At 41.4% G+C, this 26,318-nt stretch overlaps 2 protein-coding genes across 4 annotated transcripts in view; both read right to left on the reverse strand.

The window, feature by feature from the left end:
• The window catches only part of hoxb3a (homeobox B3a), a 94,382-nt gene extending 83,760 nt beyond the window's left edge, over positions 1-10,622 (reverse strand). Inside the window, exon 1 of the mRNA XM_028598635.1 lies at positions 10,560-10,622. The gene's annotated coding sequence lies outside the window, so the exon portion shown is untranslated. The remainder of the gene's footprint in view (positions 1-10,559) is intronic.
• A 4,804-nt stretch (positions 10,623-15,426) lies between these two features.
• hoxb7a (homeobox B7a) lies at positions 15,427-25,864 on the reverse strand. Of its 3 annotated transcripts, XM_028598646.1 has the most exons (4): positions 25,649-25,864; positions 25,381-25,514; positions 23,845-24,101; positions 15,427-16,928 (listed from the first exon to the last, which is right to left on the reverse strand). In XM_028598646.1, the coding sequence occupies exons 2-4, from the start codon at positions 25,503-25,505 to the stop codon at positions 16,657-16,659; spliced, it is 654 nt and encodes a 217-aa protein (XP_028454447.1). In that variant the 5' UTR covers positions 25,506-25,514; positions 25,649-25,864; the 3' UTR covers positions 15,427-16,656. The 3 variants fall into 3 exon arrangements, with proteins under 3 accessions (XP_028454447.1, XP_028454446.1, XP_028454445.1); XM_028598645.1 differs by lacking the exon at positions 25,649-25,864 and having other exon boundaries at positions 25,381-25,634; XM_028598644.1 differs by lacking the exons at positions 25,381-25,514; positions 25,649-25,864 and having other exon boundaries at positions 23,845-24,670.
• Positions 25,865-26,318: the final 454 nt, after the last annotated feature.

Here is a 26,318-nt window from a genome sequence, read left to right on the forward strand (position 1 = left end):
AGGGGGAGAAGAGGGGAAGGGGAAGGGGGGTGGGGGGATCTGGGTGGCTGAGTGCTAGTATGGGATATAGAGAGAGACAGAGAGAGAGAGAGAGAGAGAGAGAGTGTGTGTGTGTGTGTGTGTGTGTGTGTGTGTGTGTGCGTGTGTGTGTGCGCGCGTGTGGAGAAGACGGGATAGGGTGAGGAGGGGTATGAGGAGGAAGGCAGAGACCAGCTGACCCCAGACTGACCAATGGGAAGCTTCCGTGCCTAGCATTCGTTCGCCCCTTTTCCTTTCGTTGGAGAAGAGGAAGAAGAGGAGGAAGAAGAAGGGTGGCAGGGAACTACCGCGAACCCCCACCCCCACACACACACACCCCTCACCCCCCAACCACCTCTCTCCTTTCCTATTTCCCTTCTTCAATCTCCCACTCCGTTTCTCTCTTTCCAATTCTAATTCAATGTCTCTTTCTAATCTTCCTCCGGTTCCCGGTGAGATTGCGCAATCACACCGGAATCCTCCGTGCGTTAAATTGATTCTTTCGATCCCAGTGTGTACTCCTCCGTCTGTTGTTGGACCCATAAAACCCAGCAGCTCACAAGCACGCACGCACGCGCGCACGCGGGGAGGGTGTGCTGCTGCACCACCAGAGGCAACCGAATAATAAAACATATTCCCGGCGCTTTGCAGATAATACCGACCGTATTAAAATGAATTTGGCAAGCGTAAATCACAGCCGGGAGCGCGCAAGAGTCATGTGTGGTCCCGCGTGTGTGTGTGTGTGTGTGTGTATGTGTGTGCGGCGGGGATGTGAGTTATCCCACAATATGATGTGGGATATCCACGCCACGTCTAGGCTGTAATTGAGGTGTTTGTGCATTTGTAATTGGTATATTTGGGTATGATGGTGGGTAGATTTATGCCCCCCACGCCGGTTTGTGTGTGTGTGTGTGTGTGTGTGTGTGTGTGTGTGTGTGTGTGTCCTCTTCTTTCATCGGGATTATTTTCTCTATCGGACGAGTAATTGATTATTTGGTAGGGATTTTCTGATCATAATCTGATATCTGTCAATGTTTTATTGACTAAAGATACCCCGGATGACGCTGCTCTAGGCCTATATGTCCTTCTGTTGAACCAATGATATGCCGTGTTAGTTCCGAGCTGTGCTGTCTGCAGAAAATTAAAACTCAAGCGCCCCAGTTGTATTCTGCAGGAGTGGCTTCGGACTGATCAATGTGTGCAATGAATTATTATGTCCTTCCCCTGTGACACTGATTAGGCTGAAATGTAAAAGGAGAAGACAGAAAACAGTCTCGAAGTTTCCCAATTTTTCCCGTTTTCTTGACACTGATTATAGCCTCGCGCCCGAAAGTTTTTCCATGGGGCCATATATATATCTAAGTGAAATATATTCCTACAAATAATCTACAGCAAGCCTAAACATACATACTAAAGCTTTGAGACAAAAAAAGCACTAAGCCGATACATCTCCTATTTAATACATATTAAAATACTAATGTTTAGGCAATTGCAGAGATAAACAGAAATAAAAAAAATTTAAACTAAATATACTATAGCCAATATATATAAAGAAATATGTAGTCTGAAAAATCATGTGATTATGATTTAATTTGGCATCAATTTGTCATTGAAATATTATGTTTTTATGTTCATAATTAAACCATGTTTAACTAATTTTGTACATGATATGATACACTTAAAGCTTTTGCCAAAAATAATTCATATTTAAAGTTGTTCTTAAGGGGTCACATCTAATCACAAACCCGTTATTAATATATTATTATGACATCATTGTGGCTACTCTTAGCATTAGGCCTAGCTTTAGACTTTTCTAAATTGTGATTTTTGAAAGTAGCCTAGTAAATAGAACCAAAATGTGAAGAACACACACACACACACACACACACACACACACACACACACACACACACACACACACACACACACCCTCTATTCTACTAAACTACAGGCTACTTTTGACTTACACAATTATGAAAGTAATCTCCTTCCATCTTCCAACTATCATTTTTCTATAAAACTATTTACCGCGAAACTGCTTTTTCTTATTAGGCTATATACAAAATAAATAAATAAAGAAAGAAAGAAAAAAAAGAAAGAAAGAAAGAAGGACATTTAAGGAAGCTAAAAAGTCGGCCTGCTTTGCACTTACAAACGGAATATGTGTCGCTGAGGTCGTAAAATAACCGCAGCCATAAATAAATCTCTCTCCGGGTCTTTCTCTGTGTTTCCCCTACAGGCTCTGACTTGTCTGCATGGCCAAACTGCAGACAGTCCGACTGACAAATAGAGACAAAGACTCTATTTTTACTTTTACTTTACCCTCCCACCCCGTCCATTCCTCCATGTCTTCTCTCTTTTCTAAAGTAACACTGTTCAGAGCAGGGAGAGATAATGCGTTTAATGCTCGACTCTCGCTTTCTGTCTGCGAAGGCTCACACAGAGTTGTTGAATCTCTCTTTTTAACTTTCATTTTGACCCCTCTCTCTCTCTCTCTCTCTCTCTCTCTCTCTCTCTCTGTCTCTCTCGGGCAGGACGCACCGCTTCCTCTCCGCTTTGTGGGAACGGGAAGCAGCCGCATTGTGTTGGAGCTGACTGTGGTTTAATCATTAATGAGCACTAACAGTCGGGGCAGGACAGGCATGGCCTACAGCCTGGGACACACACAGGACGGTAATACTATCACACACACACACACACACACACACACACACACACATATGCATTAGCAAGGTTTTAAAGTAATTATGTCTTTGGCACAAGGAATAAGATAGGCTAGACTAGCGGCACCTGTTAAGCAGCCTGGAGGGTAAATATTACTTTTTTTGACACATTAATCCAATGTAGCAGTTGAGTATAGCAAAAAACTATAGTCTATAGAGCTGTCTAAAACAACGACACTGGATTGATATCATGAGATGTTGAATTAAATATACATGTATTGGCAAGCAGCGTAAATGAACTGCATGCAGGTCCCAGCAGGTGAGGTTCAAGTGCCTCTAACAAATGCTGCATTGTGAAGTTTTATAACACTTCATAAGTAGACTATATTAACTATGAAGACTAAGCTGTTATGGATGTTACCCCCACCTTTTGAAAATCCTACATGACCGACACATTTACTGATACAGGTGGGGATATATAGCCTAAATGCTATTAATATTAAGTGTTACAACATGAATGGTATTCACTGTTGTGATATCAATAAGAATATAGCCTGCTATGAGCCTATTTGGACATAATAGCCTAATGCATTATGTTACATTATAGGTTCATAAAGCAGGCTATATTAATCAAGCTTTTTACCAAAGCCTGGAATAAATCTTTATAACATGACAATTATTTAATAATAAGTCTCACATCTCAGTCAAATTAATATAAATATTATACATAGGCCTATCAATAAGCTAGTAGGCTAATAGCCAAAGATAGTCTACAGACCTAAACATGAGCAGCAGTATGAGCCACTAACACTGAGTAATAAGGCTCATGTGACTGCTCCATTCAACAGTGTGAGCTCATTGCATCGACCCTATGCGACATGGGAGATATTGGTACTGTAGCCTAGCCTACATGCTAGCTATCTGAGCGGGTAGGTTGTTTGTCTGTGCAGGTGTGTTGCAGTTTGGGAGAAGCGGGGCGGCGATCGGCACCAAACGGCAGACAGAGAGGAAGACTCGGTGTCGGGAAAGGGAGACTGGAAACGGTTTGCTAAATGGGAGACGGGGATCCTGTCCGGCTGGAAGCAGCAGTTTATGAGAGAGAGAGAGAGAGAGAGAGAGAGAGAGAGAGAGTATGCAGGAGAGACACATCAATGGATAGTAAAGACATAAGCTATAAAAGGGAGACAGTCACGCTTTCTCTCACGCGCCCTAACTGTCAGTGTGTTGTGTTTTTGCTCTTCCTATAGATCAGCATAGCGCACACTTACTGTTTTATAGCTCAGCTGTTGAAAAAGAATAGGCCCACATGTTGTTGTACAGTTGGAACTTTCTAACCTGTTACATATGCTACCGGGTGCGATCCTTCAGAAGGTTTGGACGACTTGTGTGAGACAAGGCAGCCAACATGTTACCATATAGGACTCAAATTTAGGACCTTTTGCTCACATGCATATCATTCAAATTTTTGGGAGAAATACGAAAATGAAAACAAATAAAATAGGCTTCATCAACAATTTTGCTTTTACTACTACACTAGGCTATCAACTGCAACGGCTAACAAAAACAACAACGAAAATACTACTACTACTAGGCTACTACTATAATATATTAATAATAATAATAATAATAAAAATAATAATAATAATAATAATAATAATAATAATAATAATAATAATAATATCTTATTAGCAATAATAATAAGAATGGTCTAGCCTACATGGGAACAGTCAGAAAAAGGATGATATTCTGGGATGTGTTTCCAGTTAGGAAACCGTAATAATAAGTGCATTATGTGTAAATTCAACATAGTATTGCGGTTTTTAATTGCGACAGGGTGATAATACGAATGGCAGCTTTTTAATAACGTGTTAAACATGTTATCAGACTAGCAGACTACCAGTGGCAGTAAATCAGCCGGTGTGGCTGTGATTGAGCTGCGGTGTAAACAGTTAAGGGCTGCTGAAGGAACTCCAGGAATCTGAGAAACTTCAGAGATTATCGCCAATTAAAGCTGTAGAAGTCAGACTGCTGCTTTATGGCTTTATGGCTCTCGCTCTCTCTCTCTCTGTGTGTGTGTGTGTGTGTGTGTGTGTGTGTGTGTGTGTGTGTGTGTGTGTGTGTGACCTCGGGACTTTTATGGCTTTATGACCGTTTATGACTCCTTGTAAAGTCCGAGGAATGGCGACGAAGTGAAAAACAGGCCCGCAGCAAACAGCAGATGAACACATGTGCTGTGCTGCACATAAGGAACGCGCGTGAACACACACACACACACACACACACACACACACACACACACACGAGCACTGTACAGTTCATCTGCGGTTCATTTCAGCCTGACAATGCTCAAACCGCCGCATTTTACTCAGTAAAAAGCATTGTGGAATAATTAACGGTCTATGAAATTAAACATTCGCGATTTATTTTATTGACTTACACTTCTTTTTTTTTTTTTTTTTTTTTACCCAGGATTTGATTTCAAGCTTTGCAGAGAGATAACTACACTCGAAAATATTTTTAAAGATTTCTTCACCGAATGCAAGATTGCTATTGCTACTGTATACTTCATTTCTTAATTTAAAACTTATATTTCCTACATGTAGTATATTAGCCTACATTCTGTGGAATCGTTCAAACCCATTTAAAACCTCCACAGTACCAGAATAAAAAGAAAATCAGAAATATTCTTAACACCAGGTGATGGAAGGAAATTATGAAAGTATTTTTTTTTACATAATAAGGCTTAAACATCTCTAGTATCTTAAAAAGTGATTTCCGTTCCAAAGTTGGATACATTGAAATAGTCTGTGCCATGTTAAAGTTACAGCAAGTAACCATTTGTTTAATCATGTGAGGAAAAAAAAAATGGAGACTGCGCCTATAATGTTTCTGTTTTACCTAACTACAGCAATGTAGAGAAGGCTAATGCTCGGTATACTGGATTTCGTTTGTGTGTGCGCGCGCTGACCGACCTCCACGCGTTAATGACAAACTGAAATAGACTGCCTCATAGTGCTTTTTTGTGTTTTAATGTAATAATGGTTTCCAGGCAGCTCGAACCGACTGGCCGCGTTCTTCACGGCACCGTGAGCTCGTGCTAAGGGTCAGTTCATCGAACTGTTACCAGTGCACGCGAGCTCTCGGCCACATAGGGCCCCGGGACGAGTTAAAGATTAACGGACGCATGAATGCAGCATCACGGGGAGGGCTGCTGGTTTTTCTCCAAGTCTCTGCTAAATATCCTTATTTAGCAGAAGCGGACACGCGCACATGCAGGTGCACTTGTTCACACATAGACTATACACAACTATTTCATTTCATTATTGCTATTCGGAAACGTATTACGGTATGCTATAAAAACGCACATACATACAACAACATATTATTGCAGTTAGCATTTTAAATACAATTTAAAAAAGAAATGCATCTCAAATGATTAGATTATTATTGTAATGGAGTAGGCTACTATTAGTGTTGTTACTATTGGTATTTATTATTTTTATTTTTATTTTCATTATCATTGTTAATTTAGTTTTAATTTTGTTAATGGATCTACCCAAATGCAATAATAACTTTCACTTATTAAAGGCTGCACAGTTTTCTAATTCACTTTTAATAGTATGGACCGAAATAGACATTTAACTTTGCATTTCAATCGTTTATATGCAGCTGAATAATAACGCTGAATTCCCCTCTGATACTACCGTCCTGATGATTATAATACACAGAAAATTCAATCGAGGTGTTTGGATGTCGAGAACAGGGGGGGAAATGCTGATTTAATGCGCCGAAGTTGATTTTGAATACCAGATTAAAGTCAGATATAGCTGGAGTCATAAATCAAATAGGCCTACAGCGCTGTGGATTCAAATGATCACACTTGAACACACACACACACACACACACACACCTGGATGCATATATTCGGGAGGTTTCACAGCAGATCCGCAGATTAGCGAGCCAGTATAAATAATAAAATCACGGAGCAAGGAGGAGTTATTATGTTTACACACACACACACACACACACACACACACACACACACGAACACTATAGCATACGCAGGCGCACAATGAATCTGGTTGCCTTTGTTCATCGAAACAGCTACCCTGACCAATCAGCACTTTCTTGGGCACAATGCGCGCAAATGCCTTCTTGTGCGCGCACGGATTTCTCCTCACCTCATTCCCCAGAGTGCAACAGCTTCTCCCTCCATGCCACAAATCTCTCTCTCTCTCTCTCTCTCTCTCTCTCTCTCTCTGCGATTACATCAAAGAAGGAAAGAAGCCAACAAACAGCGAGACAAAAGACTAAAAGTACGCCCCACACACATAGCCACACGGGCGCATGCTCGCGCTCCCTGCCTCTCGTCATGTCTGGTCTGGTTTCATTCCAAACAAGACCAAAAAAGTAAAGTCATCATCTGTTTGTCAACGGCCACACAACAGACCATACGGACCATACACACACACACACACAGTCACACGCACATGTTGCTATCAGCACATCACACCTTCGCAGGACAACTGAGATACTTTAGTCTTTTTTTAGTCTTAGTAGGATAAGGTGTGTGTGTGTGTGTGTGTGTGTGTCTGTGTGTGAATGTTTGGTACTGTCTTCAACATGACGCTAGATGGCACCAGAGCGTTATGTGGGAGCGTGCAGGAGCAACTGGGCTCCAGCAGACCGAACCGCAGCGCTGTCCCGGCTGAGTCAGTGTGACCACCGCTCCGTAGCTCCTGGAGCTGCACGGTGAGCTATGTTCCTCATGCGTGAACCTGGTTTCCTCCACAGATCAAACAACAAAAGCATTCCCTGATACAACATAAATCATGAATAAAGATATTACAATATGTATATCACACATTGTTTTTTATCGACATTTGTATTTTAATTTCCTATATAGACATCAGTATTTGGTGCCAGATAGGCCTATGTCATATTTGCCATGAAATGTGACACATAGCCTACATAGTCTGCTGGTGATGCAAGTTGGTATTATTATATATATTATTGTACTGAGAATGTGAATGTATACATGTTTATGGATAATATATATTTGTATATGAATATTATATATTTGTACAAATGCATTTTTATACACGTTTATAAAATAAACTTATAAACTTGACTTGTGCCCCGTGACTGTTAATACTAAAACTGCTGCTACTACAGACAATAGCTTATAATTAGACAGAATTGCCGATGAACCAGAAAATAATGACAGTATGATTATAAATTATGACTAAAATACGCAGTATATGTATAAATATATACATATATACATATACATTATAAGAATTACAGTATAATCACTTCTACTGTAAACAGATATACCGCCGCTGCAATAGTAAATGACTGAATTGCAAAGACTCAACTTTAGATTGGTTTCCTTATTGTGGTAGACTAGGACAACTAAGTAGATCTTCTGAAATTAGATTCATACTTATAACCTAAGTAGGCCTATTTATATTTAATAATAATATAAAAACATATGTAAGCTGATATTAATAGCATAAATCTGTGCCTGAGCTGGGCAGGCATTATTAGTCTTCTCCCCCTTCCTCTTCACGCAGCGTGTTTTAAATATGAGCCAATTTAACGGAGAAATGTGTGCGCTGTTGTAATGAAGAAGGAACTGATTTATGAACATAAAGTTCATAAACTATATGCTACTTAATACAACGACTTTCCGGATTTCTTAAAGCCTAGCGCCTTTTGGTATTACAGCTACCCGTTTTTCTTTACGCAGATTTTATATAAACATTGGCATTGGACGTAAAACGAAAAGTTCACTTGATCCGGAGTTTTGCTGAATTTTACAGTAGACATTCGTGCAAGTGAAAGAATCGCAGCATGAATAGGATACCACACCATAAATGAAAAATAAATAAAAAATACTAAACCAATAATACACATTATGGGAAATGTGCCTACTACTAATTTGGTGCTGACAGGGCTACAGCTAAAGCAGCCTAAAACTGCTACTCAGACTGTATCTATCATTATAAATTAGCCTACATTTTTCTGCCTATACAGCTTATATTTGTGATAACTGGTGAAGACGCTGTTGTTTATTTACTGGTTCAAAGATGAAGAAAAGTGGCTGCATTGCTTTCCAATGCAAGTAGACTTCCCTAGAAAGCGATCTGCAGTGTGCCATAATAAGAATATACCAATAATATATATTTCACCAGAAATGAAAGCCGTCTTTGCAGTGATAATCAGTGTAAGTATGAACAGTGTTAACCTATACAGAGTGAAGGAGGAGTGGCGGCGGCCAGCGGATATTCAAAGCTACAAAATGTTCAAGTTTGATGTATATTTTGTAGAAATGTCTATCAGTGTGTCAATGCCTTTGAAAAATGAAGCCATTAATAAAGCTATACCTGAGAACTCCTCTTGTTTGCCGTCTATGTCCACACTGTGCGCCGCTTTTTTCAGAGGCATGCCACCACCCACAGTATATATTCTGGTTATAGATAATCATTTCTCATCACATCTACAGATGGTCAATGTCTACACAGTTCATTTAGTGTATTAGTCGATACTAGTCTCATAGCAAATAATACACCGTAATCATATTAATAGTATGCTAATAAGAGTCATATTATTATTATTACTATAATTTTAACTATTAAGTTGTAACTACTTTATTTCTGTAAGACAACAAGTTGTGCTTATTAGCCTAGCTGCTAAATAGCCTTGGGTTGTTGGCCCTAAACTCGCTCTCTCCATGAATTTGGAGATCCATTACACCACACTGACATTCACTAGTTAGAAAATAAACATGCTGAGCGTGGAAATGTAGCCTATAATACATATAAAGTGTGAGAGATGGGGAAAAGAAATCTGAGAGTGTGTGTATGTGTGTGTGTTTGGGATGAAGGAATTCACTTCAAATATCAAACACCCTTCAAGGTGTTTGATATTTGAGACAGCAACAAATTGGAGACCAAAGAGAAGACAGACAGACAGACAGACAGACAGACAGAGCTGCAGATGTGTGTGTGTGTGTGTGTGTGTGTGTGGAGGTTGGTGGGGGGTTGCTGGGCGGTGTCCTGGCCGGTTAGGTGTAGACAATAAAAAAAAACAGCCCGCCCGCCGCAGGGAGGAAATGAGAAGGGAAACAAAGTCGTAAAAGTGGCCTGTTCGGACGGAGACAGAAAAAACATTCCTGTGTCTGTACACACACACACACACACACACACACACACACACACACACACACACACACAAAGAGTCAGCAATTGCAGCTGAAACCTGGAAGTTCTTCCACTGAGATCTGGAAGTGAAACAATTATAAAACACACCAAGAGCACCAAAGGCCATTTTGAAACACAGAACTAGAAAGACAGAAGGGCTACAATTACCTGCAACCTGGTGAAGACATAACATAAGACATATCCGCTAAGATGCCTTTTCTTTAAAAATACAAATAAAATAAGTGATTTTAAATAATGTTTTGACAAATCCAGCACACCTGCCCTCACATGAAAGCCAGCCTCACTCTGGTGAATATATCTACCCCCCCTCCCTCCGTTCACCGGGAACGGCTTTGGGGCAAAAATACATGAGCTAATCTAGCGGATCTCAAACAGCCGAGTTTTAACCGATGGGTAGCTCTTCCGCAGCTAATCCCACCACTTAGAGAGCCAATTCATCTGGATAGTTCATCATGGAGCCTAATCCAGCCAGGAAAGGCTTTAATCTGAGATGGGAAAGCATAGCACCTCATTTATAACGTTAGTGTGCAGACCACAAGCAGCAGAATCACGGAGAGCACTGCAGTCGGACTTTGTTTTGCTCCTTTAACAATGCGCATGCAGCAGCGCGCGCAGGGCTGCCGGAGAAGAAACGTGCATGAATGGCTCTTACCGTTTGTTGACAATCCGTCACGAGACCCACACACCTGCAGCTCACTTCGGCGTCCCGCGTGCGGGCAGCCAGGCACCCCCGGAAAGGCTCGAGACAGTCCTACCGTTTGTAGACCGGATGGATGGATGGATGATAGCCTAATTGGATGGAGGGGTGGCAGCGCGAGGAGGTGAGGATGAGGAGGACGAGGAACTGGAGGGGGGGTCCCCGTTGTCACCCAGTCGCCAAAACACCGCCGTCATCTTCATCACCGCCCCGATCATCATCAACATCATCATCCTCGCGGTGACAAGTGAGGAATTAAATAAATAAAATGTCAAATTGCAATTAGAAAAACACATGATACGGTCATCTCTGGGATGCCCCCCCCCCAGTTTTGATCTCGGGGCTCGCCCCGTCTTCGCCTCATCACAGCGGAACTGTCCGTATCTCGGTCCGCCGATTTAGCGTAGACAGCAGCACGAGACCAGACGGAGCGCGGAGCCATGGCAGAGTAGGAAGAGCAGGAGAAGGAGGGGGGAGAGGGAGGGGGCGGGTTGTTGTCAACGTCTCCTCGTGCCGGTTTCCTCAGTCGCAACTAGTATTCTCATTAACTAGTCCGTTTAATTAGAGCCGAGGCGTTCATTTCCTCGGCGGTTGCCCGGCTCCGCGCGGCGCCTCGCGAGCCCCGGGCAGAGCGAGGGAGGAGAGGCGGCTGCTCGGGCCGGAGCGGAGTGCAGCAGCAATATAGTCACTTGGGAAATCATAAAAAGTTCATGTTCACGTTAAGCGCTTCCACATGACCAGCCCGTCGGCCAATCCCCGCGCGCGGCCACTCATAAACTTGTATCACAAAGTTGTAAATTTTCATAAAACAACAAGGAATTTATTGCATTTCTCCGCGGAGTGCAGTTAGAGGGGAGCTGCTCCTTCCATTTCTCCCATTCTTTCCGCCGCCATTTTCTTCTTCTTCTGCCCCTCTTAAGAACCGCAAGCCAGCAGCTCGCACAGCACAGACAAGAAAATTGAGGATGTATCTTTTGTTTTCTTCTCGTCTTTTCCTAAAAAAAACCACTATCTGTGTCTGTGGTTGGTTTGCCACACGGTGAGCTACAGGCTGCTGTATTTATCTGCTGATGTTGGACTTGAATGAACCAAATTAAAGATTTGTTTAGGGTGGAAAAGTGTTTTTTTTGTTTCAATCAAAGTTAAAACCCAAAAGGTTCAAAGAAAATAGCTCACATGTGATTAAAAGACACAAAGTCAAATATAAATACGTGGTGCCAAAATGTGGCAGGGTTAATTCAGAACACACAAAGCACTACATCTATTATAGTCATCATCTTTATATAACAGTGTGTGTGTGTGTGTGTGTGTGTGTGTGTGTGTGTGTGTGTGTGTGTAAACCTCAGTGTCTCATCATAAAATGGATGGAGATCCAGCAAAATGGTGTCGCTCTGAGGTGAAGCTGTGCGGCCAAGAAAAAACAACAACTGTGATGACTGCCGTGTTGGCAAAATATTAAATTTCATGGAAAGATGGCATTCTTCTTATTATCAACCACATCTGTGGTGGGGGGTCGTCCATTGTGTGTAGTAGGCTTTCTACCAAGCATGCAGGGGGGTGAAGTGCTGTACACAGTTTGAATTGCAGTAGGTGTAATGTGGCTCGATCAGCCACAGCTACGACATCACCTGAGAGCTGGCGTGGGCCTGAAAAAGCCGTGCGTAAAAGCTGTTTCGCAATGCGGCAACGCGTCACCATTTTTACGGCCTGCAGGCCTAGAGCCGCAGGATGCTCAGAGATGCTGCGGGGATTTTTTTCTTCTTCTTCTTCTTTTTATACAAAATATTGCTCAGCAGCAGTTAAAACCAGCCCGGTGCGGTTAGAGGACGGCTTTGCCTCAAAAGAAAGATATGAAAACACACCTGAATAACCGGAAGCTGAATTTTTAACGGCTCATGTTTGGACGGAGGATTGGTTTCCTCCGCTTGATTCACGAGTTAACTATTTGACTAGCCTACTTATTATTGATATTGTTCCTGTCCCTCCTGAATCCTGAATAAGCTCGATGCCTGCCACCTTTGCAGCACTATGACACAAACAATTCCTATTTCTCCTTCAATGAGACCGCACGGTCCAGGTACAGAATTTGTCCAAAGTCATATTTTCAGCACTACATTTCCAGAAGCTCTGAAATCCAGACAAGATCTCGGACAAGATAAAGTGCCGCAACCAAAAAAAAAAGATTCCATTTATAGGCCCCGCAGCGACCCACATGCGACTGCACAGTCAACTGTTACCTGGTCAATTGTTTTCTTCTTTCTGTCAGTATAATAAAGTATGCCATTGCAGTTACAAATTTACGAAAATCCAGGTTTTGTTCAGTTTTTTTTTCCCCGCGTTAAAATAATCTTTCCAAACTGCTATTAAGAGGACTACCTATACTGGCAAACTCCATGTCTGAACTAACACCTAGTGGTCATAGCATATCAGTTTCCAGTCCAGACAGCGTTCCTATCCTTTCTAAGTTCCTATCCTTAGTTCGTATCCTATTTAAAAACCCAACTCTTGATTTTAGACCTTCATTGACCCACGTGTGACCTTTCCAAAACTGCGCGTCTGCTTTGCAGGAGCGGATCCAATGCTTCCTTTATGTAAATGTCTCGAGTTAAAACATTAACAGAAAATAAGGCAGCAACACAGAGCAGGATGCACACACAGGCCGCGAGGTCCACTGTTTTGTTGGTTAGGCTACTTTGTGTTTGTTACTTTTATTGGGGTTTCCGGCCTTTTCATGGACGCAATAAAGACATCAGGACCTGCTCGAACATCCCCCCACACACACCACCACCCTCGACCAGTTTATGTTGTCTTACAGACAGCCGAGGACTTCCAGAGGCAACCATACCCCCTAGAAATTTCGTTTGGATTTGGTGAGACTTTGTGCAGCTTGAGTGGAGCAGACTTGGATATTTTTGGCACGCAAAGCTGCGAAGTATGAGGTAATATGTGAGAAACTGCCCTCAGATCAGCAGGTTTTGCAGTGAGATGGAGTACGGGTGTCTGTCCGTCTGAAAGGAGGACTAGCTTTAAAACCAATCCCTTGGTCTTGTTTTAAACCACACAGACATCAAGAAATCTTCCAATATAACGAATGCCTGAATTATTAAGATGTACTTCAGAAGAAGTCAGATCACCTTTATTTAAAAACAAACACAAGGATATTTCCATAGAGGAGTTGTATTATTATAATTTGTGTTTGAAATGTGACTTCGTTCTGTTATTAATGCAAAACATCAGCTCCTATTTTTCTTTGGAAGAAAATATCTGGGCACTATCTCATCTTCATGTGGTCATATCATCTCTATATGGATTTACATTTTTCTGCATCGGACTGGTGATGGAGAACAAAATGTCCACCGGCTTTTCGGTGTCATGCGTTGGTACAGTTCATAGCAGTGAAATGTGTGTAACATATTCAGACAGTGAAGCCCAATTACAGCATTTTATGTTTTCTGTCTTCGTTACAACGTGTTAAGCGTTAGGTATTTCACAATGCGCTATTTATCTGACTAACTGACTAAATAAATACAATTCTGCATACATTTTAAGAAAAGTAATAGGCTTATGTTATTATTCCAATAAAACAACATTTCTGGTGCTTTCAACCGCATATCACGGTCCTCATCAGCGAATTGAGCTATATATATAGGCTATATATTTAAAATAATATGTTGTAAGTATCAAAATTCTTCTTGATTTTAGTATCAGGAAGGGCCTAAATATATTTAGAAATAGGCCTATAACCTAATACATCCATTTCATGTTCCAGTGTTAAGGGTTTAGACACCAGATGTGTGATATAGGCCTACGTTAAACGGCGTAGTTGTTAGACTGTAAAAGAAACTCACAGATGTGATCTCGTTTATATATATACATATATATGGATGAGAGTGTAAATACTGAAACTTTGAATGCTATTTAGCTATTAGCTATAACAGTGTAACAGCCCTTTAATATATTGACACCTGTAAACAAGGTGAGGGTATTTTTAAAAGCGCGTTGGCGCTCATTACTGCGGTTTATAATCTGTGAAAGTCATTATTACACTCTCAACTCAATGTGAAACCTGCTGGAACTTAATAAAGCTTCTGCTGCTGCGGTGTATGTGTGCGCAATACCACGTTCTCATGGGAGAGTACTTCAACAGATGCTGCTGGCATATAAATAAACAGTATTTTTCATTTGTGAACTGAAATTATTGAAGTTAAAGATGGCATATATCAAAAGTACGTGGACATGCCAGTTATAGTGTTTCTCCGACCTTTACTGCGTAAATTTGTAACACAAATATCCTTTTGTGTAAAACACACAACATGTTTGAGGAAGGCCTTTGTAAATCAAATACTTTCACATGTGAAAATCAAACATTTGTCCCAAATGTAATCACATTTGTATTTTTACATCAGGTTTTATTTGTCTCTATAGACTGTTTTTACACAAAAATTCTCTATTAATTTAGGTATTTTGTGAGGCAGGCAGGATTTTCTCTTCCAACTTAGCTACTCATTCCAACATTGGCTGGATAATAGAAACTCAACCAAAAGTAAAGCATGGCTGGAAGAAATAAGTGCAGCCGAAGCCCACATGGCTCCATGTTCCAGATTTAGTGAACGACGTGTTGAAGTTATTGTTATTGATGACTTATGTGTGTGAAGACTTATTATTGTCTTTATTATTCTTCTTGACAGTGTAACAGTGATTGTATAGTCTTTGTAGGTGCATGCCATACTGTAGTTTCATATTCCAATAGGACCACAACATTACAATCTACCTATACTTCCAGATGAAAGGGAGACGTATCTAAAATATATGACAACACTCATTGCAGTTGACGTTTTTATTTTTTACAAGTACATTGTATAGTCTGAACATGTACGGTATGTCTCAGGCAACATGAAAACACAGGTGCAAATACAGAAAAACACAACCAATAGTTATTTAAAAAAAAAAAGAGCACATCATTATTCCAAGACATCTAGACTTCATGTACAAGCAAACACATAACAGACAGGACCTTATTGGTTCAACTGTATCCCTCTATTGAACTCAGTGGACTTTCAGTGTACCCAGTGTATCCATGGGTAAGCAGCCTTATAACTGAATATAACCAAATAGGGACAGAATCAAAGCCACACAAAAACACAGGTGCAAACTGGTGACAGTCAGAGCAGGTCATCTCTTCAATAATAGGGCTAAGAATAAAACAAAATAAAGGAAAAGGGAACATTTGAAACTTGTCACCAGAATTACATACCATTTAGAAACACTAATCACTAATAGATGAGATTTACATAAAATATATAATTCAATCAGTAAATAATACAAAGAACATATTTTGTGAATGCTTTTGTGCTGAGTTTTGTTGGTGGGTGGGTTCTGCTGCATTTCTGGCCACAGCTCTGTAGTGACAGTGATGAATGGAGCAGGCTGAGTATGATATTCTAATAACTGAATGACGCCACTTCCATCTGCTACACTGGAGCCATTTCTAACACTAATGCTCGGCTTTGTATTCACAGAAATCATAAGTTCTGCTGGTTCACTCACCATCAAGTATGTTGTCCCTTTTTTTGCTGCAGATCAGATAAGTGAAGCGTCCCCATAACATAAGACATGCTACAGTATATGGATCTCCAGCCCTCATCTACGACAGAAGCTTCTCCTGTGGTGCAACAGTATGGGACCTTTGAGAAGAACTCCACACGTTATATCAGGAGCAATATGTTTCAATATATTTTAGTAACTGTAAAGCAAACCTTGCGTTTTGAGTTTGGGTAGGAGAGATAACAGCTACGCCATTTAATAGCTGACATATGTAATTAGTTTGTATCACATTTTGAACGCACTGGCTTAAAAGAGCTCCAAGATACACACAGAAATGTCAAAAATGTTACAACTTTCCCCGGTCTCCCCTACGCATAAATTGCTCATCAAACAGAAAATATCACCTTTTTTTTATTTCGTCACCTTAATAGTTAGAGATTTAATTCGAGAAATAAGAGTTAAAAAAAAAAGTGTTAGGATATGTTAAAGTGTCCAGTAGTCATTGTTATCACTCCTCCTCCTCCTCTTCTTCCTCCTCCTCCTCCTCCGCGGGCGGTAGCGGTGCTGTTGGGGAGCCGCTCTCAGTCAGCCTGTTGTCCTTTTTCCACTTCATCCTCCGGTTCTGGAACCAGATCTTGATCTGCCGCTCCGTGAGGCAGAGCGCATGCGCTACCTCTACCCGCCGCCGCCGCGTGAGGTACCGGTTGTAGTGGAACTCCTTCTCCAGCTCGAGCGTCTGGTGGCGCGTGTACGTCTGCCGCCCGCGCCTTCTCTCGGCACCTGCAAGAACACATATGTGTCTAAGTTAGTCACCCGGTTCAAAGTAAGTCGCAGATTAATCATGCATATTGTAACTATGCATTCCTGTTTTGGTGAAATTATAAAGAATTTCCAGCAATTATGGCTTACAGTCGACCATGCAACTTGCTGTCCTCCCGGATCAAAAATGAATACTTTTGGGGCGATTTTTTTTACAACGTTTTTGTTGCTTTTTTTCCCACCACTAACACCAACTTCTTAGCAGCAGTTTTACACTTTTTTTTGTGTGGAACTAATGGTCAATGAACTTCATTAATATGAAATTATATATATAACTTTTGAGATATAAGGCTGAAATTCTGAATTATTTTGACCAATAGTTAAGATCATAGGAACGCATTTTCAAGTTTAGTCAGGATACTATTTTAAAACCAATTCAATATTTTTTTTTTTTTCTCCAAATGCTTTAAAATGTAATAAAACACCCCAAATCAATGAATGTAGTGAAATGATCCTTCATTTGACTTGCAACAAGCGTTGTATGGAACCATCCGTGTTATTTTTGAGAAATTTGGTTGAAAGAAACCCACATTTCTGATTTAGAATCTTTAAAAAAAAAAAAAAAAAAAAAAAAACGGGTAGAATTTGACCCTGAGGACAACAAGAGGGTTAAGGTAATGTGAACTATTTTGCTCCAAGAATAGTCTATTTACCAGCACAGTCAAGCTTTTCAGTTTACACTCGTAATCCTAGGTCATCATTTTGACTTGACTTGGCTTCAGTGTTCAATATTTTGTTTCAAGATACTTTCTTTCCCTTTTTGTTCTAGCAAAAAATAGAAGATGAAATAGTAGGAGTAGCAAAAAAAATTTCATTGAAGTATTAAGTCAAAATTATGATAGAAGGAGTTAAAAGTGTGTCTCATTAAGTCAGAATATTGGGAAAATGAAATAAAGGCTTTTGGCTACATCTTTGGCAGTATGCAGCTGAATCAGGCAGCTCCCAGAACAACAAACTTCCAAGGGGACAAAAGAGACTGTAGCACACTGATTCATTCAATTTGCAGCCTGTTTGCACTCTCAAAGATTCCACTTACAATAATCAGTCTTTTATTTGATGTTTTGAACTTATCATCCTATAATTGTCATCTAAAAATTCAGTGTTACAGTTGTGATTTACAACTAGTATTTTTACTTCTAACATTCCTCTCTGTTTTGCTTGTTTGCATCCCCAATTTGATGAAAGGATGTCAAAGGAAGTTTGAAAGTTCGCCAACATATCAACAGTGAGCTGGGACGACATTTGGGAGAACATTTTGGAAAATGGGACCTTTATCGGGCGATGCAACATCAGTAACTGTAAAGTGTCCCTGTGCCACTGGCTGCCACAAACTACTGAACTATTAGAAATATTTGGATGCATTGCTACTCACTAATATCAGTTTTCATTACATTTCCAAACAAAATAAATAAAGAAAAAATAAAAAAGAGAGAAGAAAACTATTTGTCTCTCTCAGTTTTATCACAGTGTATAAAAGCCTCATAGCATTTGTTTGTTTTTTAGCAAAGATTTCCATGAATGACCTCTGAGCCTACTGCCTGTTTGTACCTTGGTGTTATCAATCCAAACCTGCTAGCCACGCGTTGCCACCTCCATTTCCTGGCAAACCCATTTGACTTGTGGCTTTGTAAACACCTTAAAGATGTGGTTACACACTGTTGGTCCAGCTGCTGTCTGTCTGGGCCCGTGTTCAATATTTACTTCACAGACTTAAAGGAGGTGTACACAGGTTTGAGTCAACTACATAATTAAAAGGGGAATTCAAGGTGGAAAAGAGTGCACGATGTGACTCCGGAAGGGGCTTCCAGTAGCAGTTCCCCTGAATAAATAAAGTGAGCCGAAATAGACCCATCAGAACAGGCTGAGAGTCAGGCTGCTGCAGCAGGCATGCTAGAGCAGTGCTTCCCAACCTTTTTGGTTCTGAGGTACCCCGTCGGCCCTGTCAGATTAACTTGTGTACCCTTTCATTAATTCACAATGTATGTTCCAAATGTATAACACTATTTATTATATAAAAATGTGTACTGGTAATCATTTCATACAATTGAACTGTCAATATTTAGATTGGTTTGGTCAGTAATCGTACTACTGCTAGCGTTCTAGGCTACAAGCTGAACATTTCAACCATATAGCCATTAACCTTACTTTAAGCCATTACTTTTAGCTAACTGTTGTCAACTTCTAGCTATTATAACCGGTCCTGTTCAGTCATTATGGTAGTTATTTTTTTACCATTTAGTCATTACTTTTAACTAAAATTCTGTGCTTGCTAATTCATGTTAAAATGTGGATATATATTCTTTCGATCAAATCATAATTTCAACTTTTTTCAAATTATAAATGCAATCTTTTCATGTACCCCCTGGCAAGTAGCCCCTAGGGTATATGTAGGCCTACCCCTGGTTGGGAATCACTGTGTAAGAGCATCACTAATTTGATTGAAAGAAAAAGAAAGAAATGCATTGCCCCTCATGTGATATGTGCATGCGTCAGTGCTGAGTAACAGCACGGAATCTGCCGCGCTGACCTTCTGTCTTCACAGGTCATGCAGCGCCTGAAGGTTAAGGAGAAACTGGGTCACAGTTTCACAGCTCAGAGGTCGGCTGGCGGCCACACAAACGTCCACACTCCCTCTCTCTGCCAAAGAAAACTCCTTGGCTCAATCTCTGGGATTCTCATAAGTCGGTTGAGGTGTCACTGTGGGGACAGGGGTTGGAGTATTGGCTGCTACCGTTGAACTGTTCAGGCCTGGCATGTTTTGAACGTCTTTTCTTTTTAACATTAGGAACTCTCAGACTCTTCACAAAAAAAACAAAAAACAGATACAATACACCTTTAGGTTTCTGGTTTGTGCATTTCTACCATGGAACCTTTAAACACACTCAGGCTCACACTGCAGCAAAAAAAAAAAAAAATGACCAGCCTGTAAAGAAATCACCCTGGCCTTCGTGGCTGTTTGCGCGTACTTTAACAGCATTAAGCTGGTGTTTAGTGAAGGCTCATAAATGTGTGATGGAAGAATTTCTGTTGGAATCCTCAGCAGACCAGACAGTGAAGAGAGGAGAGGAGCAACAAGGATAGAAACACAGGAAATACAGAGTGATGGACACCTTTCAGTCTAAATGTTTTAACTTCTTCAATAAGCGCAGGCCACTGCAGCTGAGCTCTGTTTAGGAGAAGACTATGAGACAAAAAAAAACATGATTTCTTTTCACATGGACCAGCACATTTTCGCAGCACACATACGTTTCCCAATGTCTGGCATAAATCTTTGGTAAAAATAAATCCTGAGCCTCCAACTGTCTGTTTTCTGGGTGTAAATGAGTTGAAGAAAGAAAATTGGATTTACTTTGATATTGATTTTCAAGCTTTCCATGCACACACTGACCCGGCTGTAAAATGGCACTGCAGGCAAAAGCTTTATTACATTCAGTGCAGGACTGCTGGAATTACTACGGAGGATACTGAAGGCACGTCCTTTGTATTTTCTGCAAGAGTTGGGGATTTTAGAAAGCTATAAACTCATGTTTATACACATATGTTGGGTATTTTACAGGATGACAACCTATAGCTTACGTGTAGTCCCCCAAATCAATATATGTATTAAACAATAAAAGAAAGGGCTGAGAATTGAGTATTGAAGACCTTCTTTTTGGGAATATATTTCGATTTTTTTTATTACAAAACATATTAGGTTTACAATATAGATATGTAGTTCTGATTCATAACAGAAAATATCTGATCAAAAAAGGTCTACAAGGGATGGCTTTGAAACAGCATCTAAACCCTCATGTCGGGAAATAATATAATAAAATATAATTGAGGGTATATAATATAACTTTAGATATATTAATTTAAAATGGGGAGGGGGAGGTGGATGAGGGGACTTTCTAAAATTCTGGCTATGGTCCTGTACGACAAACGCTTTTCATTTTACTGTTACTCTCTTGCATACACACAAAAATACAGTAGCCTATTGATGTATTTTCTCGCTGCAGATCTACTTTTATTTTCTGAATCCCTGCATGTCACATTTAATAAAATTTATTTTTATCGCAAAAAATACATATCAGAGACACGTCTTTTTTATGTATTGTGTTACTTATTTATTTTGAGACATTTCCACTGACCCCTACTTTCCATTGCATGTTTCTTTTGTTTTATTGAATCCATTTCATATTCATATGTGATGAAAACATATTTTCGAAGAGTTGTTTTCGTCCCTGACAATACAGGCTACTGATTTTAGAGAGAGGGGAAGTAAAATACAAATATATATAGTAACAATAAAAATAAAGATTTACAAAACATATAATTCTCTGTTAGGCTACTGTATTTGTGGCTCTCTTCAACATTGGCATGGTTTATGATGAAATATCTTTACAAAGCCCACAATCCTCTGAAATAAGTGAACTCAAACACAACTCTCATCAGCTGCTGCGATTTTACATTTATTTCCTCCTCGTGTGATTCTGCAACGCCTCCGCTTGCGTCTGCGTTTGACTATTTTTTATTGAAGGCAGCGGTCAGTATGTGTGGGTGACTGAGTGTCAGCAGCGTGGGAGTGTGCGCGATTGAGTACGTGTAAGTTTGTGTGCTTATCTGTGTGCCATTTCCTTTATGCTGCATAGCGAGGTGATTCTATGCAGTGTATGTGTGTGTGTGTGTGTGTGTGTGTGTGTGCCCGTGTGTGTGCGTGTGTGTGTGAGTGTGTGTGTGTGTCTATCGGCGGTAATTTGTTGGTGCTCGAGCTCGAGTTGTGTGACTTGATTGTGCTCTATCTATCTCTCTATCTCTTTAACACACACACACACACACACACACGCACACATGTGTATGTTATATGGGTATATATACGCTATCTAGCCGTACACATGCGCGTCCATGTGACAGCAGCGCCTGCTTTAATAAGCGCTCATGCGTTTGTCTCATTCATCGCTGTTAACGGGAACATCCGGGACTTTTTTCTCTTCCAAGCCTTCGACTGGAATCGGATCTAAATTAAAATCTATAAATTCATTATGGCTGGCTGGCCCTCCACACACACGTTTCACTCTCCCTCCAGAGTGTGTGTGTGTGTGTGTGTATGTTTTATTTTCTATGTTCCTGTAATAAAGATAATTTGTTATCCTTTGACTGTGTATTTTATTTTATTTGATTTCATTTTATTTCGTGTGATGAAATCAATCTGAACATTGTCAATATATATGACTATCTTTTCATAACTTTAAAATGGATTTCCTCATATCAAGGTCATGAAAATGTAGCATTCATTTTATTTCCCCTTGTAACATTTTTATAATAGTTCATAATAATGTTCAGCTCTGGTTTTCAAAGCAAACGTCCCAACGAATTAGTTCGACATGAGCCTGAAACACAAACTACTTATAATTTCACGAAGGAATTTTCATTTTTTTTTCTCCATCTTTATCACACAGTCTTGGCATAAAATGCACTTTCTATCACACACACACGCGCACACACACCCACACACACTCAGTGGGACTGGAGCATGGTAAGGTGATGGAAATTAATGAGGAAGCCTGCAGCGGCGACCGCGAAAAGCTGTCCAGTAGCTGCCAGGAGGCTCCTGCTAATGAGGGACCCGATTTCTCCAAAAATCATTTCAGAGTGAACTAGACTGAGCTCTGTAGTCTCTCTGTGTGTGGGAGGTCTGCTGAGTAGAAACAAAGATCATCATTGAATTGAAAGGAAAAAAACGTGTGATGAACCAGATTTACGCAAAAATATCTAATATAAAACGCCATGAAAACTATATATATATATATTTTTGTCTTTCGTGTATCCTTCCTCGTTCCAAATTGCTGTTTTTGAATGCAACATATCCTTCACCTTTCCTCCATTTTGGACCACTAACAAACACTCTCACCATTTTCACAGTTTTACGCGCTACCATTCAGTATTTTAACGCATACAAAATGTTCTTTGTGGAGTGTGTGTGTGTGTGTGTGTGTGGTTATTGTGGTTCGAGGCTCCGAGGCCCCGCATCCATTCAGCACCAAGCCGCTGCTGCCGCACAAAGCCGCTTTACAATCGGGGGAAAGGGCAGGCATTCAGAGATCAAACCCATCTGCTTATTTATAGTGTAGTATTAGCGGATTGTGGTGACAGTACAATAGCACAATGGGCTTTCAGTGGGCCAGTCAATGCTGAAACACAAGACAGAAAACACAAGACTATCAGGACGGAGAGGCTGAGCAGAGCTGAGCCAAACACTGAATATGAGCGATAACCATCAGAACCGGGAGGAAGGAAGGAGGAAGAAGAGTTTTTTTTTCTGGATGATTTCTTCACTTTCAAACAATTTGGTATAATACTCCAGCCACCCCCGCGTTCCCCTGTCCCCTCCTGAAACACAATATCACCTAATGAATATTCACCAAGTCTTAAATTATGCTTTTATGGAGGTCGCAGAGCCATAAAAGATCTGCAAAGAGAGAGACAGAGGGAGAGATAGAGAGAGAGAGAGGTTGTAAAAAAAGTGTCTGCGAGAAAGAAACAGACAGGCATAGTTCAGCTACCGGCAGTGGCCGCTGCGCAACCGGGCCAACAGTTTAAAGAGCGTTTAACATAATTATTGGGTCGAACTAATACACCCCCTCTCCTTCTCTCTGATGCACACACCATCACCTCCCATCCCGGCCCTCATCCCTCTTTTCCCAACTCTTATTAGTATAAACATCGTCATCCCCCTTACCTCACCTCCCCTCCTCTCTCTCTCTCTCTCTCTCTCTCTCTCTCTCTCTCTCTCTCTCTCTCTCTCTCTCTCTCTCACCTGTGAGGCCTCACAAATTAGCCTTCCTCACCACCCCTCATAACTTTACCATCCCCACTACCACCTCATCTCTCTCCTCACCTGAGCTTTTCATCCAGGGGTAAATCCGCAGCTCCTCTTCGTTTAACTGCCGCCGCTGCTGCTGCTGTTCCGGGCAAGTCTGCCTCCTGCAGGCCGGCTCAGGGAGCCTGCTCAGCAGCTGAGGCCGATCGGGGAACCGCTCTGCGGCGCATCCCTGCAGGGAGGACCTCAGCGGCCCGGCTCCTGGCGCGCTAAAAGCCCCTCTTGTGCGCACTTCAGCGGGAATAAAAGGCTGAGCGCTGGGCTCCACACTCCCGCTGCTCCGGTTCAGTCCCGAAAGAGACACACAGAACGATGAGGAAGAAGGGGAGGGGGGGAACGAGGAGGAGGAATGAGATGAAGAAAAGGAGGAGGGAGGGAGAGGGAGCTCTCCGCCGCCTCTCCCACTGGAGACATGGAGGTGATATCCGCTGGACACGAGGGCGCACGAAGAAGACACGGCAGGAGCAGCAGAGGAAGTCGGGAAGGGAGAATTTGGAGAATCTGTGAAGAGCAGAGCGGAGCAGCTCGCAGCGGCTTGCTGGTATTTGGAAAACAGCGCGTTGGCGAAGTCAAGTGAACTCATAATTTGGCGCCGGTGATTTGTAGGCCCGGGGCGATTTAATGTCGACTTTATACGAGGCACCGTGAATTATCGGCGGGGCATTACTGTCTAGATTTACACATACAAAAATCATCCCACCCCACTTTTCTCCTCCCCCTCGCCTCCCTCAGCCTCGCGGACCACGTGACCTCGGGTCCATGTGATGTCAAGATGCCCAATGGCCGCCGGGGTTTCCCCCTGGATGCAATATTAGGCTATAATGGTTAGAATGCAACACACAGAGAGTGACCGCTGCCACCTATTACCCCCCACACACACACACACACACACACACACACACACACACACACACACAGAGAGAGCACACCATACAATCTACATTATACAATCAATACTCAGCAGCTCGGAACGTGTCCACTAATCACTGAGCGCATGTAGAGCTGGAAAACAAAACGGCTGAGGCTGACAAACATCCAGCTCGCACTTAAATCTTTACTGTCCTGCTTGCTGGGTTGGGAGCGGGTTAAGTCGTGCGCAAAAAGCGGAAAACACCATTAGATGTGATATTGATTGGACTTGGAAGGGATTGACTCGAGGCACGTGCAAAAGTCGCAGACATGACTAAAAGAGGAGATGGATTTTCCCCTGTTTTCCACAAACGTCGTCCTATCCCTGCATACCTTGTAGAGAGACCACACATGCAGGGGAAAAGGTCCCACGCAAGCAGAACAAATCGGGCTGTTGTTTTGCTCCCACTGTACAGTGTGTCGCAGCTGACTGGTCACTGCAGGCAGAGTAATGGATGAAAACATGGATACGCAGCATTACAGAAGAGAGGGACGTTTATAGAAGCAGTCAAACGTCACTTTGGTAATCATTCTGCAATAAGGCTCACAATGAAATATTGCAACTGCTGCGGCTACGAGAGGCCGCACTCCACTTTAATTCAACTCATTATCCAAACATAAGAATTACAGGTTCATATTTCTTACCAGTGAGTCGTCGTTCTTGAAATATTGCAGCTGCAAGCTAGGCAAACAAAACTAGAAGCCTGTGTTAGAAGCAAGCGAAGGATGGTGTTGGATGTTAAAGAGAAGAAACATATTGCTGAACCCATTATAATGTCCTGCAAGAGAAGAAGAACAGGAAGAAGAACATTTTCTAATGACTGATGCTGCCGGCGTGTCTCCATACTCCAGGCCATTCAAGATAAATCGCACCCGCCTTTCTGATTTGGCACTGCCGACAGAGGGAACTCACCTGGCGTGCTAGATCCTTAGATCATTATACCGTGATTTTAACCTTTCCCCGCCGCGTAGCACATAGTTCAGCAGGGTGCAATCTCTGTACTGAGTGTAATGTTTAACAGGCCAAAGTTACACGTGCGTAAAAATCTTGATTTGTCCTGAACGGGGAAGATGTGAGACAATTAAAGGATTAGAAAGAAAAAGTTAGTAGTTTAAGCCACACACACACGCGCGCACACGCTAAAGAAACAGTTTTAATATATGTGCGTAATTTTGCGTAAACTCCACTTTTCTGCTTTTCTCATCAAGGTCTTTTAAATATAGCCTATGTTTGTTGCACACCGGAAACGTAACGCTTGGATGTGTGTAAGACATCTTGTCCTCACGGGGCCACAAAGTCATTTACTTTTCCATAAGGGCAAGTGCCATGTCCCTGTTGTTGACTCATTGGAACAAAGGACGTTGGACTCACATCACATGTCCACTCAACTAGAATCAGACAGTTTGTTCTCATCCGACTGAGCAGATGTGATTTGAATAAAAAAAAAAAAAAACGTGTCCCTGTTTTTGCTTTGACATAGAACAGATTTTAGACAGAATACATGAAGTCGTTAAGAAACACGTTGATCAATATGCAGCAGAGAATAAAGAACAATATACTGTAAGCTGTAAGTAAGTTTGTC

Source organism: Perca flavescens, chromosome 15 (assembly GCF_004354835.1).
Source record: "Perca flavescens isolate YP-PL-M2 chromosome 15, PFLA_1.0, whole genome shotgun sequence".
NCBI lineage: Eukaryota > Metazoa > Chordata > Actinopteri > Perciformes > Percidae > Perca > Perca flavescens.